The 22,055-nt window shown below is 36.2% G+C and overlaps 1 protein-coding gene across 2 annotated transcripts in view; it reads right to left on the bottom strand.

The window, feature by feature from the left end:
- Positions 1 to 2,508: 2,508 nt before the first annotated feature.
- Positions 2,509 to 22,055, bottom strand: part of LOC123536351 (TBC1 domain family member 9-like) — a 48,338-nt gene continuing 28,791 nt past the window's right edge. The window contains exons 19-27 of one of the 2 annotated variants that reach the window (XM_045319472.2): positions 20,944 to 21,004; positions 19,563 to 19,745; positions 19,031 to 19,240; positions 17,290 to 17,481; positions 15,416 to 15,593; positions 11,940 to 12,017; positions 10,636 to 10,905; positions 9,618 to 9,730; positions 2,509 to 4,355 (exon numbers count right to left, since the gene is read on the bottom strand). In XM_045319472.2, the coding sequence (XP_045175407.2) occupies positions 3,633 to 4,355; positions 9,618 to 9,730; positions 10,636 to 10,905; positions 11,940 to 12,017; positions 15,416 to 15,593; positions 17,290 to 17,481; positions 19,031 to 19,240; positions 19,563 to 19,745; positions 20,944 to 21,004 (2,008 nt within the window). In that variant the 3' untranslated portion in view covers positions 2,509 to 3,632. The remainder of the gene's footprint in view (positions 4,356 to 9,617; positions 9,731 to 10,635; positions 10,906 to 11,939; positions 12,018 to 15,415; positions 15,594 to 17,289; positions 17,482 to 19,030; positions 19,241 to 19,562; positions 19,746 to 20,943; positions 21,005 to 22,055) is intronic. The other variant, XM_053528096.1, reaches the window with a different exon arrangement.

Here is a 22,055-nt window from a genome sequence, read left to right as displayed (position 1 = left end):
CTAACTGGCAAAACAAGCTAATCTTCTCAGGTGTATCAAAATCACAATCACAATTTGTGAATGCAAATCTGTAATAACTTTAGTACAATACTACTTACATGTATATTCATACTATTCTTTAGGCAAAATATGTTTATTTGATTTATACTTATGCTAAAGTAACACTAACTTGGTTGGGCAACCAGGACAGGAAAATCAAATTTTAAAAATACTTTGTGAAAATCTGACGTGTTTTAAGAACTTGTTGAACATAAGTATGTGTAAATAAATCAGTTGGTCAAGTTTTAACAAATCAATTAGTTGACCAAAATCTGATTAACCCCTTTTAAGAGACTAAATATATCCGAATTATGGGCATAGATTAAATAAACTATTTCAAACTTCATCTTTCAATGTAATATAGTGGCATTTTTAACCAGTACTTTTGATTTTCAGAGACATCACTGTTATGAAACGTATCTTACACATTCCGGGAGCTTTTATAATAATTTACATTACTACATTAGGTTATATAAATAGTAAATAATTTCCATGGTGATATGTGAGTATATTCTTTGTGTGAATAGTTCCCTTTGTACAACATAGGTTAACATGTTCTCCAATTTTTATGCAGAAAATGAATATGAATATTTTTTGACACAAGTGGTTGACTATGACTGTACACAATCCCAGAGTCCAGCAGTAAAAAAGCTAGTGTTTGAAAATTAATGAATCACTTCTCCAACCACGGTACAAAACAGAAGGGTGCAACATGGATATGTTCAAATGCCCACAACAATAATTCATGAAATTTAGTATATAAGCCCATTCCCTAATATAAATAAACCCCATTTTATACAAAGAAAAGTAAAACTTTCAACACATTTGTACATATATATGTACAGCACATACACTCGTAGTTACAACATAAAACACAATAATGTACAGGCAGTTTTCAAAAATAATATCACCTTTCAAATGTCTCTGGATTCAAAACAAAATCTTAATGTTCTCTCTCTCCAATTAAGTTTCAAGTTAAGATGAAGATATTAACAAATTATCACAGTCTATCTAGATAAGTTTACATAAATTGCCATACTTCTTGTAATTGCAATGCCACCACAAAGTCCATATAAGTAAATGCAAGTTTTAAGCCTGCCAATAATGCATTAAACAATGCGAAGTATAGTACATTGTACTTCCTTAGTGACAAGGCCTTTTGATAACAGCAATAAACATTCAATATTCATTTTCAGAGAATATTTTTTCCAGTTTAACCTTCTATAGTCTGGAAAGAAACACACTTCATTCCCTCCTAATATCAGATTTCTATTGCTAAGATAAATAATCATCCAACAACAGAAATTAACAAAATGATATTGAAGTGAGTAAAGTGACACATGTACTTATAGAAAACATGGTGTTTGGTCTAAAATGACTTTCATATCAATTAATAGCCTAGCTACATGCAAATAAATACTACAAGTTTTAAACAAGAGGGCCATAATGGCCCTATATTAGGGCTGTCATTGATTGGGTCTTTGTCATATCGACGATACCGATATATCGGAAGACAGATATTGACGATACATCGATTATTAAGTTAGAGTAACAACCTATTTGTTCATGTACATGCTATATACCTTCTTGTTAATGTTATTTTTAGTTCAATTGCCTGCTTTTCATGTGTTTTATTTGTATTTATGTATTTCCCCATACAGGTAGTGCCGACTAGTTGGAAAAGAATGCTACGGTACAAGTTTAGACATGACCTTTATTGACAACTTCCGTTACTAAGGGCGCATTTTTGCAGACAGAAAAGTTGTTTTAGAGGGCCTGAGTGTTTATCTGGATAGTTTTTTTTCTCTGTGTAAAATATCAATTTTTAAAAATGGGAATCGATAATCGATCGACCAAAAAATATCGTTGATACATCATTATCGTTTCTATCGATGACAGCCCTACCCTATATCGCTCACCTGTTATCATTGCACTTAAGGACAAGAAGGTCAAAAAATCATAATAAAAATTTGTACCACAGAAAAGTGGTCTCAGTTTTTCCCTACGGCCAATAATAAAAAAGTTACTAAATAAGCTATTTATAGTAACATAAAAAGGAAGTAATTAGAAAAAATTATTATAAGTGAACAAAAGAAGGATCTGCCAAATAAAAACAAGAGCATTGCAATGTAACACAAGTGCAGAGCATATGACCTTTGACCCCTAAGTGTGACCTTGACCTTGAAGTGAGCCATCCGAAACTGGCGCTCTGCAATGTCCTTTCAATGAGGTGAACATCTGTGTCAGGTTTCTTTGAAATCCTTCAAGGAGTTTAAGAGTTACAGAGCGGAAGGGAAATTGCTAAGCAACAGACAGACGAACAACCGAAGGACGAATAACTAATATAGTCCTCTATGCGCATTAATCAGCGTGTAAAAAGACTCTATGTGCGAATACAAGTTGACTACTAAGTTTGGTTTAAATTCAAAACATTGTACCTCTATTGTGCAGACAAGTCAAATATAATTTTGCCATTTTAGGGGCCATAACTCTGGAACCCATTAGGGGATCTGGCCGGGTCAAGAAAGGAACCAAGATCTTATGGTGACACAAGTTTTGTGCAAGTTTGATTAAATTCAAATCATAAATGAAGCCGCTATTGTGCAGACAAGGTCAAAATAGCTAATTCTGGCCCTATCAGGGGTCATAACTCTGGAAACCATAATAGAATCTGGCCAGTTCAAGAAAGGAACCAAGATCTTGTGGTGATACAAGTTGTGTGCAAGTCTGGTTAAAATCAAATCATTAATGAAGCTGCTATTGTGCAGACACGGTCAAAATAGCTAATTTTGACCCTTTCAGGGGCCATAACTCTGGAACCCATTAAGGGATCTGGCCGGTTCAAGAAAGGAACCAAGATCTTATGGTGATACAAGTTGTGTGCAAGTTTGGTTAAAATAAAATCATAAATGAAGCTGCTATTGTGCAGACAAGGTCAAAATAGCTAATTCTGGCCCTATCAGGGGCCATAACTCTGGAACCCATAAAAGAATATGGCCAGTTCAAGAAAGGAACCAAGATCTTATGTTGATACAAGTTGTGTGCAAGTTTGGTTAAAATAAAATCATAAATGAAACCACTATCGTGCAGACAAGAAATTGTTGACGGACGGACGAAGGGTAATCACAAAAGCTCACCTTGTCACTATGTGACAGGTTAGCCAAAAATAAGTATCTGAATTCTGTTCAAATTTCAAAATTTAAAGCTTCGATATCTCCAATTTTTATTTGAACATGTAAACAGATACCAAACGTAACTTATATGTACTCCTGTCATCCCTTCAAGTTGCTAATAAAGAGGATATATTCCAATTATATACATGTACCAAAAAAAATTATTACGAAGTACACTAAAACTCCACCTAAGTATAGCCAGACTAAGATGCAGCCATCTACATCCCTACGTTTGTAAAAAGTACTCAATATGTGCAGAAAGTACAAAACAGATACAACATAAGAATGGTCATTAAATTCAACAACTTGTTTCCCCATGTCCACGATTCCAATTCATATTATATAACCAATCAATCAAACAAATTTGCCATTCATTCTTGCATTTTTGTTATCCCAAATAAATATCATCACATTAAGTCATCAAGGAGCCTTAGATGAGTTAATGATTTCAAATGGTGCACTCTGTTGCCGCATTAAAAGACGTCGGTTTCTGGTTTTATCAATAGCCTCGCACAAGTCTATTGGGGTTTCAAAGTATCTAACTAAGGCAGACTCTGTTAACATGGATGCTAGAAACTGTTCAAAACTTATGGACCAGTCTGTATCTATTTTGGATGAACTCGTTGAAATGGTCCTCTCACCCCGATGCACCGAAGCACTCGCTTTACTTCCTTCTTCTGTTACAGATGATTCGCTAACTAGGTCAGGCTGCTCACAAACTTGGTCGGGTTTTACAGGAACTGATTTTTCATTTTGGTCTCCGTCAGTCTCTGTCTCTAAAGTTAGTTCTCCAACTTTACTGGAAATTTCCTCTGCTAATGTATCTCCTGCACCATCGGCAGGTTTATTAACACTGTTATCTCCAATTTCACTGTATGATTCAGTTTTACTTTCGACCAATGGTGTATCTTCTTTTATTTCAGGGATAGAGGTTTGTGCCAAACTACTTGATTCGCTTGCACTTTCAGAACTTGCATATGAAGAGCTAAGCAGCTCTTCTCTATGGAGATAGAATTTCTTGCCTACTTCTCCTATCTCCAAAAGAAGAGTACCCACTGTTGCTATGGCATGATATAGATCCTGCTCCTTTGGTTCCCCGCCAAACATGTCATACAAAGTTTTCCACATCTGAATAAACTGGGTCTGAAATAGATAAAATATAAAAGTAAAAAGGAACCCAAAGAACTAAGCACTTGTGCACAAAAAATACTGAGTATTCAAGGTTATTTATCAACACTGACTTGTGTAAGAAGAATGACCTTTTACATTTCTAGGCCTGATTTGATATACTTCAAATCAATCTGAAATAATATACAATTTTAAAACAGTGTGCTCCCTTGTTTAGAAAAGACAGATGTCAAAATTGTATGACACATGCTCCCAGAAATGCTTGATAGAATGATAAACAAGAGCACCGCAATATGGAGCAATATACACCCGAAGGTTTGACATTTGACCCTTAAGTGTGACCTTGAACTTGAAGCCAACCACCCAAAACATGCGCTCTGAGTATCATCTTGATGTGGTGAACATCTGTGTCAAGTTTCCTTGAAATCCTTCAAGCAGTTCAAGATTTACAGAGCGAACACAAAACAAAGTCATACGACCTTTGACCCCTAAGTGTGACCTTGACCTTGAAGCGAGCCATCAAAACATGCGCTCTGCACATCGTCTGATGTGGTGAACATCTGTGTCAAGTTTCTTTGAAATCCTTCAAGGCAGTACACATCAAATTACAAGATCTAGCCATCTGGTTTATTTTTAAAATTTGAAGATTCCATATATAAAATCAAGTGACCCCATGGATCGGGGCATGATTGAAAATTTTGTAGAGTTCCACTAGCAATGCACAGTGAAACTTACTAAGCTGTAGCTTATAGGCTATATTTTGAGAAAATTTTTTCAATAGTATTTTCTCTGTGTAAAAATTTAAGTTGACCACAAGGCCGGGTCAATTTTAAACCGGGGGTCATGACTTTAAACCAAATTTAGTAGAGTCATGAGGTCATGATGCACTGCAATCTCTAAGCTGTTAGGCACTACTGTTTAAATAAAATTTTTAGAAATTTTTGGAAGATTTTTCTATGTACAATCAATAACCCCATGGGCGGGGCCAATTTGATCCCGGGGGTCATGAATTGGAACAAATTTGTAGAAGTCTACTAGGCAATGTAACATTAAATATCTAAGATCAGGCCTTCTGTTTATTTTTAGAAATTTTTGAAGATTTTCCCTATTAAATCAAGTACCTCTGGGGCGGGTCAAATTTGACCCTGGGGGGTCAGATTTGAACAATTTTTGTAGAAGTCCTACTAGGCAATGCTACACATCAAATATCTAAGATCTAGGCCTTCTGGTTTATTTTTAGAAAATTTTTGAAGATTTTCCTATGTAAAATCAAGTGACCCCTGGGACGGGGTCATGATTTGAACAGATTTTGTAGAGGTCCACTAGGCAATGCTACACGTGAAATATCTAAGCTGTAGGCCTTCTAGTTTATTTTTAGAAATTTTTTAAAGATTTTCCTGTGTAAAATTAAGTGACCCCAGGGCCGGGGTCAATTTTTACCCCGGGGGGGTCATGATTTAAACAAATTTTGTAGAGGTCCATTAGGCAATGCTACATGTCAAATATCTAAGCTGTAGGCCTTCTGGTTTATTTTTAGAAAAATTTGAAGATTTTTCTATGTACAATCAAATAACCCCATTGGGCGGGGTCAATTTGATCCCAGAGGTCATGATTTGAACAAATTTTGTAGAAGTCTACTAGGCAATGCTACACATTAAATATCTAAGATCCAGGCCTTCTAGTTTATTTTTAGAAATTTTTTGAAGATTTTCCTATGTAAAATCAAGTGACCTCTGGGGCGGGGTCAATTTTGACCCTGGGGGTCATGATTTGAACAAATTTTGTAGAGGTCCACTAGGCAATGCTACACGTGAAATATCTAAGCTCTAGGCCTGTTTATTTTTAGAAATTTTTTGAAGATTTTCCTATGTAAAATCAAGTGACCCCTGGGGCGGGGTCAATCATGATTTGAACAACTTTAGTAGAGGTCCTCTAGGCAATGCTACATGTCAAATATCTAAGCTCTAGGGCTTCTGGTTTTTGAGAAGAAGATTTTTTAAGATTTTCCTATGTAAAATCAAGTGACCCCTAGGGCGGGGTCAATTTTGACCCCGGGGTCATGATTTGGACAAACTTGGTAGAGGTCCACTAGGCAATGCTTCACACCAAATATCTAAGCTCTAGGGCTTCTGGTTTTTTAGAAGAAGATTTTTAAAGTTTTTCCTTTCTGTTGCCATGGCAACCAGAGTTCTGCATGGAATTCAATTCTTTGAACAATTTTTAAAGACCATCCAAGGAACATCCCTGTGAAGTTTCATCAAAATTGGCCTGTCGGTTTAGGAGGAGATGTTGTTTAAAGGAAAGTGTGGACAGACGGACGGACAGACGGATGCCGGACGGACGCCGGACGGTGAGCTATCACAACAGCTCACCCTGAGCACTTTGTGCTCTGGTGAGCTAAAAAGGGGCATAATTTTGACATAATAAAGACTACGGTTACGTATCTCGTCCTAGAAGGTCATCTCTTGATGCAGAAGACATAAATGAAGTTTTCAATTAGTTGTGTTCAAAATCAGACATGAAATATCCAACAATATGCACATGTCTACTTCATGTTCATGATGTATACAAAGTTTCATTTCAGTTGGATGGAAGCTGTAGGAGGAGTTGAGTAAACAAGAGCACCGCCAAGCGGGGCAATATACGCCCGAAGGCTTACATCATAGGATTGGAGCAAAATTTTAAGAACTTGACTGTTGTAGCCCCAAAGGACTGGAACAACAAAAGGAAAACTTCAAAAAACAAATCTAAGTCCACAAAACAAGAGGACCATGATGGTCCTGAATCGCTCACCTCTTCCCATATGACCCAGTTTTGAGTATGACGTCATTTTTTCTATTATCTGACATAGTGACCTAGTTTTTGAGCTCATGTGACCCAGTTTTGAACTTGACCTAGATATTATCAAGATAAAAATTCTGACCAATTTTCATGAAGATCCATTGAAAAATATGGTCTCTAGAGAGGTCAAAAGATTTTAATAATTTTAGACCTACTGACCTAGTTTTTGACCGCAGTTGACCCAGTTTCAAATTTGACTTAGATATCATCAAGATGAACATTCAGACCAACTTTCATACAGATCCCATGAAAAGTATGGCCTCTAGAGAGGTCACAAGGTTTTTTTATTATTTGACCTACTGACCTAGTTTTTTATGGCACGTGACCCAGTTTCAAACTTGACCTAGATATCATCAAGGTGAACATTCTGACCAATTTTTATGGAGATCCATTCACAAGTATGGTCTCTAGAGAGGTCACAAGGTTTTTCTATTTTTAGACCTAATGACCTAGTTTTTGACCGCACATGACCCTGTTTCGAACTTGACCTAGATATCATCAAGATGAACATTCAGACCAATTTTCATACAGATCCCATGAAAAATATGGCCCTTAGAGAGGTCACAAGGTTTTTCTATTATTTGACCTACTGACCTAGTTTTTGATGGCACATGACCCACTTTCAAACTTGACCTAGATATCATCAAGATGAACATTCAGACCAATTTTCATACAGATCCATGAAAAATATGGCCTCTAGAGAGGTCACAAGGTTTTTCTATTATTTGACCTACTGACCTAGTTTTTGACCGCACATGACCCACTTTCGAACTTGACCTAGATATCATCAAGGTGAACATTCTGACCAATTTTCATGAAGATCTTATGAAATATATGGCCTCTAGAGAGGTCACAAGGTTTTTCTATTTTTAGACCTACTGACCTAGTTTTTGTCCGCACATGACCCAGTTTCGAACTTGACCTAGATATCATCAAGATGAACATTCAGACCAACTTTCATACATATCCATGAAAAATATGGCCTCTAGAGAGGTCACAAGGTTTTTCTATTATTTGGCCTACTGACCTAGTTTTTGATGGCACGTGACCCAGTTTCGAACTTGACCTAGATATTATCAAGGTGAACGTTCTCACTAATTTTCATGAAGATCTCGTGAAATATATGGCCTCTAGAGAGGTCACAAGGTTTTTCTATTTTTAGACCTACTGACCTAGTTTTTGATGGCACGTGACCCAGTTTCGAACTTGACCTAGATATCATCAAGGTGAACATTCTGACCATGTTTCATGAAGATCTTGTGAAATATATGGCCTCTAGAGAGGTCACAAGGTTTTTCTATTTTTAGACCTAATGACCTAGTTTTTGAAGGCACGTGACCCAGTTTCGAACTTGACCTAGATATCATCAAGATGAACATTCTGACCAACTTTCATAAAGATCCCATGAAAAATGTTACCTCTAGAGTGGTCACAAGCAAAAGTTTACGGACGGACGCACGCACGCACGGACGCACGCACGGACGGACGACGGACGACGGACACCGCGCGATCACAAAAGCTCACCTTGTCACTTTGTGACAGGTGAGCTAAAAAAAATCAAAGTCTACAAAAAAATCCTTATCTGGAATAGGTATGTAAAAATACACCTTAAAATTGGAGGTACCATCCATGTTGTACCACAGAAAAGTGGTCTCGGTTTTTCCCTACGGCCAATAATAAAAAAGTTTCAAAATAAGCCATTTATAGTAACATAAAAGGGAAGTAATTCAAAAAAAAGATCTGCCAAATAAAAACAAGACCACTGCAATGCAGAGCAATATACACAAAGCAAAGTCATATATGACCTTTGACCCTTAAGTGTGACCTTGACCTTGAAGCGAGTCATCCGGAACATGCGCTCTGCACATAGTTACAATGTGGTGAACATTTCTGCCAAGTTTCTTTGAAATCCTTCCAGCAGTTCAAGAGTTACAGAGCTGACACGAAACAAACTGATATGACTTTTGACCCCTAAGTGTGACCTTGACCTTGAAGCAAGTCATCCGGAACATGCGCTCTGCAAGTCGTCTTGGTGTGGTTAACATTTGTGTCAAGTTTCTTTGAAATCCTTCAAGGGGTTCAAGAGTTACAGAGAGGACACGAAACAAACTGATATGACCTTTGACTCCTAAGTGTGACCTTGACCTTGAAGTAAGACATCCAAAACATGCGGTCTGCACATCGTCTCGGTGTAGTTAACATCTGTGTAAAGTTTCCTTGAAATCCTTCAAGGGGTTCAAGAGTTAGAGAGCGGACACGAAATTGCTAACAGACAGACGGACGGACGGACAGACGGACACCAGCGTCATAACATAATACATTCGGGCGTTTAAAAATCAAGTGTGACAGATGGACTGACAGACAGACAGCTCAAACACTATATGCCTCAAGTGTCTTCAGCACCAGGGCATTGGGGACAGTGAAGGTACAATCTACCTGAGTGAGTCGTGGTACATTTCTAAATTCTTCTTTACTCCCGGACCTCTCCCTGATTAACTCCCTTTTTCTAGTGAAAACTCCCATTGGACTCTCTCCAAGAGGTGTGTTAACTGTAAAACACAAAACAAGTTAATATACCTTTGACAAGCTACCTTCATAGAAATAATACTTTCTAAAAACAGTTTTTAGCAGCATTTCATTATAGTTTATATATTAACATTTTGTGTAATTTGCTAATTCTACAAACTGGATAAAGAGGGGTTTGTCAATAATCTAACAACATTGAAACTGTCACAAGTAAAAACAAGAGCTGTCACTAATGGTGACAAATGCCCCTGCAGCGCCTTGACCTTTGACCTGGTGACCTTGACCTTTGATCTTGTGACCCCAAAGTCAGTAGGGGTCGTGTACTCAATAAGTACTATCAGTATGTGAAGTTTGAAGGTCCTGGGTTCAGTGGTTCGCGAGTAAAGTGCCTTCATGCAAAAAGTTAACATTGGACCATGTGACCTTGACCTTTGACCTGGTGACCCCAAAGTCAGTAGGGGTCGTGTACTCAATAAGTACTATCAGCATGTGAAGTTTTAAGGTCCTGGGTGCAGTGGTTCGCTAGAAAAGTGCCTTCATGCAAAAAGTTAACGTTGTGGCGAACGAACAAACAAACAAACTAACGAACAGATGGACAGTTGAAAACTAATATGCCTCCCTTTGGGTGCATAAAAAAGAAGACATACTGCAGGAAAACCTGATAATTTCAAAATAATTTATAAATAAATGCTACTCTGGAATTTATTTATATAAAAAAAAATTATGCTAAGAAGATTTGAAAATTCTGTTTTAGTTTAGTTTCCAACAATTTACCTGTAAATTTCTCTTCTTCTTCTTCTTCAGAAAAAAAACAACCAGTGGATGTATCTTATAAACGCTAAACTTACAGTTCACTCACATTTGCCAATGTATATTTAATCAAAAACTTATTTAACCTATCCCTTTAAAAGAAGACAAACAAACCTACCTTTCATAGGACTTGGACTAGATGCAATACTATCAGCCTGCTCTTCAGTTAGTGGTCTTTCTTCACCATTATTTGGACTGGGAGGGTCCGAATCAGTCAGGGAAGACACCACACTCAGTGACTGAGGAGGGGAGGTAACTGGACCATGAGCAGACACAATTCCCTCCCCTTGTGGAATATCTTGTGCTTCAGTAATAGCTTGTTGACTTCCTGTGTTGTTGCCTTCACTGGTTAGTTCTTCCTCCACAGGACAACTTGGAAGCTCAATGTCTGAAAGGAAACATTTCACTACAGATTACTTTTATTTGATATTTTAAATTGTCATTCTTACTTTTACTATCTGCTGTCCTACAATCTGGTAAAGAAAGTTAAAAGTAACAGAGAAGAATGTATGCAAGATTCTGCAGCTTTGTGTATATAAGGAAATAAAATTTTGACAGGTCATGAGAAATCATTAAATTGTATTGGCATGTAATTTTATGGTTTTGGCCAAAATAGTTTTTTTCCTGGGGAAACTTCAATTACTTAAAGGGTAAGGAAAGTCTGACAATAAGTTAATTCTATATGAAAGCCATCCTCAAACTTTTCATAATGCTGAAAGAATTTTTAAAATCGGACCACTATCTTTCACTTCTTTAAATGATTTAAGAAATCCCAGCTGACGAAATTAACTTGAGGACAACATTGCCTTTCCCTTTAACATAAAATGATTGCAAGTTAAACTTTGCAAAGAGCCAAGTTCCAAACTATCATCATATTTTAGTTAAAGTTTAGAGACTGTACGGTCTGAAATTCAATTTTCATTTTAAGTTAGTCACAATTTACATTACGTAACATCTTTCCACTTTAACAGTGGAGAAAGACCTAGTGTGCCACACAAGACACTATTTCAGGCAGGTAGAACAGCCAACCTCTCACGTGTCAGCTGGATAGCATCCATACATAAAATAGTTGTTCAACCAAGATCAGATATGAATCTAAAGCAATGAAAGGCAAGAGAAGTCAGTGACTGTGACCATTTGCCAAAATCATTAGCCTAACTAAAACTGAATGCGAGAAAGAGTTTTATGTTTTCCGGGTACGATCAAAACCTGTATAAAGCTGCCAGCTAAAACAGTAACACAATCTGGTTGCTTAGGACTGGTAGATTCTTAAGACAAGTTGAAATCAAAACAAAAAGTCATTTTAGGAAGTAAGCTATCAGGCTGCATACGGCAAATGACTGCTTAATACAGATAGTGGCTAAATGCAAGTTCAACTGTATAAAAAAGGGTAAAGAAAGGGAAAAGACAAATATGACAAACCATCTGGGTTATCTGTGCTTGGTGTATCAGCATCTTCGGCAAAGAAGTTTGTAGCTTCACAGGCATCCTCAGTGCTATCTGAAACCCAGTACAAACAAGACAGAGATGGAAAAAAATGAATTATAAAGAACATGCATGCACAATGCTTGGACTGAAACATTTTTGTAGATGCTTGAAATACATAGCATTTTCCTACATTTTGCTCGAAGCATTTTCTGAAGATGTTGAAAATGAAGCATTTTTGTAGATGCCTGAAATTTAAAACAAGAGGGCCATGATGTCCCTATATCGCTCACCTGTTATCATTGCACTTGAGGACAAGAAGATCCTCAGAAAAAATATCTAAGTCCAAAGGACAGGAACAAGAAAGAGAAGAAATTTAACCAAAAAGAAAAAAAAAATTCTTACAAGGTACAGATATGTCAAAATACACCTAAAAATTGGAGGTACCATCCATGTTGTACCACAGAAAAGTGGTCTCGGTTTTTCCCTACGGCCAATAATAAAAAAGTTACTAAAAATAAGCTATTTATAGTAATGTAAAAGGGAAGTAATTAAAAAAAAAAAATATTGTAAGTGAACAAAAGATGGATCTGCCAAATAAATCTGTTGACATAAATGCAATTTCAGATCAGTATCTTCATTAGTTACGGAGATATACCCATTTTAATTTGAAATAAAGGGAGGTAATTTGACATAAATCAGTCCATAGTTATCTACCCTGATTGGCTCAGTCCAACTAATGACAATAATGAAATTTCAAATAAGTCCTACAAGTACTTACTGATATAAATCCATTTTGATTACAATCAGGGGAGGTAATCAGATATAAAATAACTGGAACCTACGATTGGATCTGATTTGTCATGGAATCCAAGATTTATTGTTGTTGAAGATATTTTGGAAGTTTGTATCGAATAAAACCATAAATGAAGTATCTATATTGCTGCAAAAGCCAAAATAGCCAATTTTGGATCTTTAAGGGGCCATAACTCTGGAACCCATGATGGAATCTGGCCAGTTCAAGAAATGAACCAAGATCTTATGGTGACACAAGTTTTGTGCAAGTCTGATTAAATTCAAATCATAAATGAAGCTGCTATTGTGCAGACAAGGTCAAAATAGCTAATTCTGGCCCTTTCAGGGGCCATAACTCTGAAACCCATAATGGAATTTCGCCAGTTGAAGAAAGGAACCAAGATCTTATGGTGAGACAAGTTGTGTGCAAGTTTGGTTAAAATAAAATCATAAATGAAGCTGCTATTGTGCAGACAAGGTCAAAATAGCTAATTCTGGCCCTTTCAGGGGCCATAACTCTGGAACCCATATAGGAATCTGGCCAGTTCAAGAAAGGAACCAAGATCTTATGGTGATACAAGTTGTGTGCCAGTTTGGTAAAAATCAAGTTATAAATAAAGCTGCTATTGCGCAGACAAGGTCAAAATAGCTAATTTTGGCCCTTACAGGGGCCGTAACTCTGGAACCCATAATGGGATCTGGCCAGTTCAAGAAAGGAACCGAGATCTTATGGTGATACAAGTTGTGTGCAAGTCTGGTTAAAATAAAATCATAAATGCAACCACTATCGTGCAGACAAGAAATTGTTGACGCACGGACGGACGGACGCACGGACGGACGGACACACGGACTGACGACGGACGAAGGATGATCACAAAAGCTCACCTTGTCACTATGTGACAGGTGAGCTAATAAAAGTATATGCTTGAAGCTAAAGCATTTTATAAATGCTTGAAACTGAAACAGTTTCATAGATTATTAAAACTGAAAACAAATCAGTCCCAAGTTCCTAACATATCAGAATATGCTTGAAAATGAAGTACTTTTGTAGATCCTGGATACTGAATAATTTTTATAGATATTCTTTTGTAGATGTTTAAAAAGGAAGTATTCTTAAACATGCTTGAAAGAAAAGCAGTATTGCAGAATTGGCAGTGTTTTTCCCATTTCCTCAGTTAGTTATACTTTTTGAGTCAACACCTCTTTGCCAAAATATTTTTATTGGTGAAAAAAAAACACATCATGTATAGTATTTAATCTGCAAACTTGAAATTTTAAATCATAAAAAAAGAATATAATTTTTCAAATTAGAAATGTAATGCACAGTAGAAGCATTCAGATATTGAGATTTATCTCCCTTTCTACAAGTTTCTTCCATTTTTTTTTTAACTGAGTTTTGAATTTATTTATCAATGGACTGTTCTAAAATTTTCAGGATATCTTTGTTAGCATAAAAGTAACATTTTTTATGCAAAATATTTTGTAAAAAAATGTGGTTTTGTGGAATTTTTACAATGGTAAGAATACACATTTGGTCATAAAAATGCCATTACTAAACATATTCTAAAAGTTCAACTAAGATTCTACTACCACCCTATAGCCCTTTAGAATGCTGGACAATCACATCTGTATCTTGCAAAACAAAGCCACACTTCACAAAAAAACTCTGTTACAGATTAGACGGATCCAACAGTAGATCCACAATGTGTTTTTTTAATGACACTGTCATTATTACAATAATGAGTAAAAGATATATTATGCCCAAATTTCATATTTGAAAGTGAGTATGAACAATTGCTAAACAGTATTTATGTAAGCATAGAATAATGAGTACTTTATACCAGGTTTAAAATATATTTGATGAGGCTTTTCTAACTTTAAATCAATATTTAACGTTAAAATATTTGGGCAACAGACAGTCATAATACATTTTTAAACTTTTTCTGAAGTTCACTGTGAAAACAAATGATCTTTAGGCAAAAAGAATTTATAAATTTCAAAACATGGTTTATTCTATTAACCCTTAGCCTGCTGCAGGCGAATTTAACAGCCTTTGCAAACAGCTTGGAACCAGATCAGACGCCGATTAAATCGGCGTCTGATCAGGTTCCAAGCTGTTTGCTACTCTGACAATATTTCTTCCAATTTTGGAGCAAATTGAATGAACTTTACAATTTTAGCAGACGACATTTCCAGCAGACCACAATTTATCTAGCATGCTAAAGGTTAATTAGCAGTTATCTTAGAAATGCAATAAAGACCATAATTATACTCAACAGAAATCAGACACAGCATATGGTCAAAGAACCATAGAAAGGTACAGGAATGTTAGATTCTATAGTTAACAGTTCATTAAAGTATACTGTTTTTCTTTTATAGCATGTTGGAATATTTTGGATACACTTAGTAACTACCTTAATTTTATAAACTCTTCTTACAGGTAAAAATTTAAAGTACAAACATTACAGCAGATTTAAATGTATACTGCACATTAGTGCACAACATTTAAAATGCTAAATATTAAAATGGTTAAAATAAAACTGCCTTCTGGACCAAGCCAAAATATGCTAATGTATAGTGTATGTTTTTGGGAGATCCTGCTTAGATTTGAAAGGACACCAAAAAGTAATCAGATAATTTTTTTCCCCTTGGTTCATCATAAAATGAAAGGTCTGTACCTGATTTTGGTGATGCAACAGTTTCCTCATCAAAATCGTCACTATCCAGTAAACATGGAGGCTGATGAATCTCATACAAAAGTTTCAGTTTCTGTGTATAGTCAGCCTTGCACATCTTACACAACAGGTCGACAAACTCCTTAAAGTTAATCATGTTGTCTCCATTTCTGTCTATGTACTGGAATAGAAATAATTGCTGTTTAATCATTCAATTTTCTGGGAATAAAGTTTCAAAGTCTCAAGCAAAACAGCAGGATTATTGGGACAAAAATAAATAGCTACAAATACTGGAAAATCATTTTTCTTCCTATGATCATGCAGAAACTAGAAATTAGTATATTGTAATTCAGTTATCTTTGGCAAATCAAATTCTATAATATTTTAAAAATAAATGTTATTTGTGTTGTCATGGCAATGGAAATTTAAAAGCACCCATGCACCATCAGATGTATAAATAAAAGGCCCATAATGAAACCAAAAATACACGGTTAAGTTATGTTTCAGTAAAATCATTTTAAACCATTTCTAAATATTCAAATACATGATGTTTAGTTAGTGATACCCATAATTTGTTGCATAAATGACATGAACAAGAGCTATCACTAATGGTGACAAATGCCCCCGCAGCACCTTTACCTTTGACCTGGTAACCCTAAAGTCAGTAGGGGTGGTGTACTCAATCTAGTACTATCAGAATGTGAAGTCTGAATGTCCTGGGTGAAGTGGTTCGCGAGTAAAGTGCCTTCATGCAAAAAGTTAAAGTTGGCCCTTGTGACCGTGACCTTTGACCTGGTGACCCCAAAGTCAGTAGGGGTGGTGTACTCAATACGTACTATCAGCATGTGAAGTTTGAAGGTCCTTTGTGCAGTGGTTCGTGAGTAAAGTGCCTTCATGCAAAAAGTTAACGTTAGCCCCTGTGACCTTGACCTTTAACCTGGTGACCCCAAAGTCAGTAGAGGTAGTGTACTCACTAAGTACTATCAGCATGTGAAGTTTGAAGGTCCTGGATGCAGTGGTTTGCAAGTAATGTGCCTTTATGCAAAAAGTTAAAGTTAGCCCCTGTGACCTTGACCTTTGGCCTGGTGACCCCAAAGACAGTAGGGGTGGTGTATTCAATAAGTACTATCAGCATGTGAAGTTTGAAGGTCTTGGGTGCAGTGGTTCGTGAGTAAAGTGCCTTCATGCAAAAAGTTAACGTTAGCCCCTGTGACCTTGACCTTTGACCTGGTGACCCCAAAGTCAGTAGGGGTGGTATACTCAATAAGTACTATCAGCATGTGAAGTTTGAAGGTCCTGGGTGCAGTGGTTCGCGAGTAAAGTGCCTTCATGCAAAAAGTTAACGTCGGCCTCTGTGACCTTGACCTTTGACCTGATGACCCCAATGTCAGTAGGGGTGGTGTACTCAATAAGTACTATCAGCATGTGAAGTTTGAAGGTCCTGGGTGCAGTGGTTCGCGAGTAAAGTGCCTTCATGCAGAAAGTTAACGTTGTGACGAACGAACGAACTAACGAACAAACGAACAGACAGACAGTTGAAAACTAATATGCCTCCCTTTGGGGGCATAAAAATACACGCTATACACAACGTCATACTGCTTTCATCACCTTCTTAAGGTCCCATCTCTAAATGCCTTTGGTGACTTACTTAAAAGCATTGTAAGTCTTGAAATAGTGTAGATAATTTCTTCAAATTTTCATATTTGAAAGGTTAAAGAATGTTCTTCATGAATATTTTGTTATCTCAATTTCGATTGTTTGTCAATGCCACTAATATAGGTTTTGTTATGGAACAGCCCATACATTTATTCTACAGATCTGCATATTCAAGTATTATAATTTTCTTTCATTTTTGGTTTAAAATACAAACACTATACCCTGAATGCTCTCAAAGCCAGCACTCCACCTCTCTGACCCTTGGCCCATGGTGATAGTGATAAAAACATGGTCTTAAATTGGTCAAAGTCCACCTTATATATCTCATAAAATGGCCGAGAAGGATCAAACTTGTCTGCTAAATCTGCTGGCTGCTGATTTGTCCTCCAGTAACATGATGTCAAATACTCCTCCTGTATAAAGATGTAAGATTTTTTTTTTTTATTTAACACTTAATACAATTTAGGTGATATATGGCGATTTCTAGGTTTACTATGAAGACCCCATGTAGCACTGACAATCCATATGCCTGGCCAGTGACCATATCCATCCGGCCACACAAACCCCAGATAAAACATAAAAACTTTTACAAATTATACACATACCCGGTACTTATGAGTCAGTCTGAATCAGCTACTAAATTTTTCACATATAATTTGTTAATGGAATTGATTTTGTGTTTGTCTATTTTGGGTTTCGCACCATTTTTTCTACAGTATTTCTGTTATGTAACAGCAGGCAGTTAACCTAATCAGTGTTCCTTGATTCTGTACTAATACTCACCAATTATCCACAAGTAACTACCAACTTTTCCACATGAATGTGAGGTAGATGATGAATGTTTCAGACACAACGTCTTTGATCAAACTGTCATGAAAAACATGTGCCCCAACCTGTGAGTGAACTCACTACCCATGATCTGTAGATCTAGGCTCTCCCTATTGCGCTTAGTGGGTAGGTACATCAATAGAAATGTACAACTGAATATCTTAATATTGCTAAACTGAGCAGTATATGCTAATTTGTTGTACATTTTTCATTAACTAGAAATTTCTCAAAGTTACACCTGCCTCAAAGAAAATTTTACAGTTTAAATTTTAGTAATGTTTTAATATTGCCAGGATTAAGTACAAAGTTCATTCATAATCATATGTGGTAATGCAGATGTACTTAAAGGTCCATTACTAAGGGAAAGTGAGTTGGCAATTTTTTTCATAGCCAGTGCATAGACTTCTGCAAGACACTAAATAATGAAGATTGGCAGGTCAAAATTTACAGAAGATCTTTGGAACTCAAAGAAATGTATGTGTATTATGTTGAAATTTCAATGAATCGACAGAATGACCCTCCAGGTCTTTTTAACTTTCTTCATACTTCATAGAAAAATAATTGTACATATACTGCGATTTATTTCGAATTTCTACATACCAACTTTCATTTTCCAATAAAATGAAATAGTTTCTGTGCTTTTTAAAAGAAATTAAAATGTTCACTTTCCTTAGTATTGGACCTTTAAGGATGTAGTACACACATTGGTAGTTGCTTTAAGCTAAATGCAAACAATAATTGATCAAAGAACTTTTTCTTAACATTTCATCAATTAATTATCTCATTATCAGCTCAAATACAGCAACATACAAATATTGTAGATAATACGAGAATATAATATTATCAAGCAATTCTCATGGCATGTCAAAATTTTGAATTTAAACCCTTTCATTCTGATTGCCAAAGATACAAAAAGTTTTGACACCTGTGCTCAAGTCCACCAGAAACTGCAAAGAATAGATCAATACATAGGGACCAGGCATCATGCTCAAGTGATCAAGTTCTCCATGTCTTACTGAGCCATAGTAGTTTCATATAGAAAATAGAAAGAAAATGACTGTGATCTCCAGAAGTGCACAAGTGAGCCCGAAAACTTGAGCCATAAATGGTCGAGTGAGCAGTGTTTCAACGTACCTTAAAAAGCATGTACAAATCCTCCAGTTCTTTCCCCTTAATGAGAGATTTTTCTGACACACTTCTCAGGATATTTTTCATGGTATGGTCCTCGATGTTCTGCACAACACGTAAGCGGTATTTGAGTCGTAACTGTCCAATCTGCTGATTCTCTAGATGTCCAAACTTCCTGTAACTCTCCTCTATCAAATCACACACATCTACTGAACACTGTAAATAAATATTAATCAGTATTTTAAAACAATTAACAATTTCACTTCATCTGCAAAAAATTTCAAAGTTTCATCCAAAACAACTACAATGTACTGTGATTACAATGTACCTATGAATTTCTGCGTCCACGGAATAAAATTATTTCATAGTATAAAATTGTGACTTGAAGTCTTAAAATTATAGACAAGAATACATGATATTGCATTTCAACGAAATGAGGAACAAGTGATTTGAAGCACCAGGCAATGGAGGCCCACATCCATACAATTCATCATTTATGGTGTAACAGAACTATTTAACATGGTAAGATCTTGCTCACCTTTTTCTCAACTGTCTGTGTGCACATCATATTAGTATGGTCTACAGTCGGCATGGTTGTGTCTCTGTTTGTGACATTCTCAAGGTAGGAGCCCAGTACTGGCATTGCCTCACCATCATCCTTACACCTCAGTAACTCATCACTGTTATTGTCCAAGATGTTTAGAGCAACTTGAAATATCACCTAGAAAATGCAGTCGCAAAATCTAATTCATGGAAGTAATATATTATGCGGGACTAAACCATAATAATAAATTATGATACTTTGTATTTGGGGTTAATATTTGAGCTTTCATGTAAAGTTTAAAACATGACCCATGGGCTTAATAAACATGTACTGTATGGAGAGATTCATTTTTGTCGAGCCCGCTTGTGGAAGCGAAGACATAGTTGTCCAATTGACTGTTCCGTGTATGTGCATGCGTGTGTCAGTGCGTGCATCAGCGTGTGTGTCCGTTCGGATTTGTTTGTTCGGACCATAACTTTGACATGCATGGAGCAATCTTGTTTATATTTGGCATGCATGTTAACCTCAGTGAGACAGAGTGTTGCGCACAAACTCAAGTTCCTATCTCAAAGGTCAAGGTCACAGTTGGAGGTCAAAAGTCATGTCAGATCTTGTCCGGCCCATAACTTTGACATGCATTGAGGAATCTTGTTTATATTTGGGATGAAAGTTTAACTAAATGAGACAGTCTCTATCTCAAAGGTCAAGGTCACAGTTAGGGGTCAAACAGCGGACTCAACATGTTGCCTGTGGGCATCTAGATTATTTCATATTATTCACCCTATTTTTATTGTATGATACCAACACATAACAACATATGAATAAGAGCAATAAGTAATGCTTGATTTCAATATACTGGGATTAATTATTTTTCTGGTATTCATGCATGTGTAAACCCTGCCAATTAACAAATACATTAAATAAAGAGCTCAATGCCAGAAAAAGTTTAATCATTATGATTTCAGGTAAACAGGTTTCCACACCAGTTTTTCATTGTCTGATGACCTTGAAAACAGCTTTTTATCAAATTCTGAATAAAAACCAAGATCATTGGATAGTAAATGATCTAACTAAGAAAATGAGTGCTCATAATTTTTTTGTTTAGAAATAAGAAAGTTATCACCATTTGTCAAATATCAATGCCATCAGATTTAGCACTGGCACAATGCCGAAATACATGCATAAATACAAAATGACAAACAATGGTTCATCACTGTTTGAACATCATAGCTAAACCAATCAAAGCTGGTTGAATTAATAGATACTGAAATTAATAATAGATGTAATGTAATAGATAACGTGTAAAATGAAAATAGACCTGTATACAAATCTGATACATTATATTAAAATCATGTAGAAATGCAGCACAAGTTACCTTTGCTCCATCATAGAAGAAACAATCTAGGATATTCACTGCACAATTAAATGGCATCACACTGAAATAAAATTATCTGAGTATTCACCTTTAACATGCTAAATTTCTAAAATGGACTGGTCCATCATTAAATTTGGGCAATACCATTTATTATTAGAAGGGGTGTTCACATAAATTTACTGAGTGCAGACCATGATCAGCCTCTGCACTGGTCACAAAGGCAGAATTACTTGCTGCCAACAGGCTAAAGGTTAAATGATATCTAAACAATATCTACAGTCCAACCTGTGCTAACCATCACCTTTCATAAGCAGTTACTTGCTATTAAAGGTCACTTGAAAAAATGTGTGTGTTCAGGTTAAGCATCTTTTTCAATAATTTTCCAGTCATAGAAAACATGGTGTCTACTTAACGCAGTAAGTGCAATGCCTCACTTGAATATCACACCATAGACATATGACATGACACGACATCCCACCCAATCACATTATACTGACACAGGGTAGACCAGTCCTAGTACTTACTTCTTAATGCTGAGCACCAAGCGAGGAAGCTATTAGTACCATTTTTTGTCTTTGGTACGACGCGCCCTGGAAGCAAACCCACAACCTACATTACTAGATACAGGCACTCTACCACTAGGCTACAGAGGCTGTAATGGTCACTGAATTTCAAGTCAAATTTCCTTCTTTAAATTACTGCATTAAATAACCACCTGCTTTATGTTATGCGGTCAGGGGACCCTGTTTTTTGTTCCTTAATGCATCTTCTGACCATATTTAACAGTCATTCTATTCAAATCTTCAATTCAGTACTATCAGAGAACATTATATATACATATTTTATAAATTTATTTAATACTTCCCACAGAAAAGATTTATATTCCTGAAAAGATCACTGTCCACATTAAGTGGTCACCTGTGTTAAGCAGCCAATTTAGTCTTTTCCATCAATTGGCTACTTCACACACGTTTCACTGTATACTCTAAAATCAATTAACTGACTGACTGATAGATCTGATATAAGTTTAAAGCCGCCTTTCAGTGTATTGTGCTATAGCATGGCAGTCAATTGACCTACCCAGTGTTCCTTTATTCTGTACCAGTACTAGC

Source organism: Mercenaria mercenaria, chromosome 17, assembly GCF_021730395.1.
Source record: "Mercenaria mercenaria strain notata chromosome 17, MADL_Memer_1, whole genome shotgun sequence".
Taxonomy (NCBI): Eukaryota; Metazoa; Mollusca; class Bivalvia; order Venerida; family Veneridae; genus Mercenaria; species Mercenaria mercenaria.
Note: the sequence above shows the minus strand (reverse complement) of the source record. Positions and strands in the feature narration are given on the sequence as shown.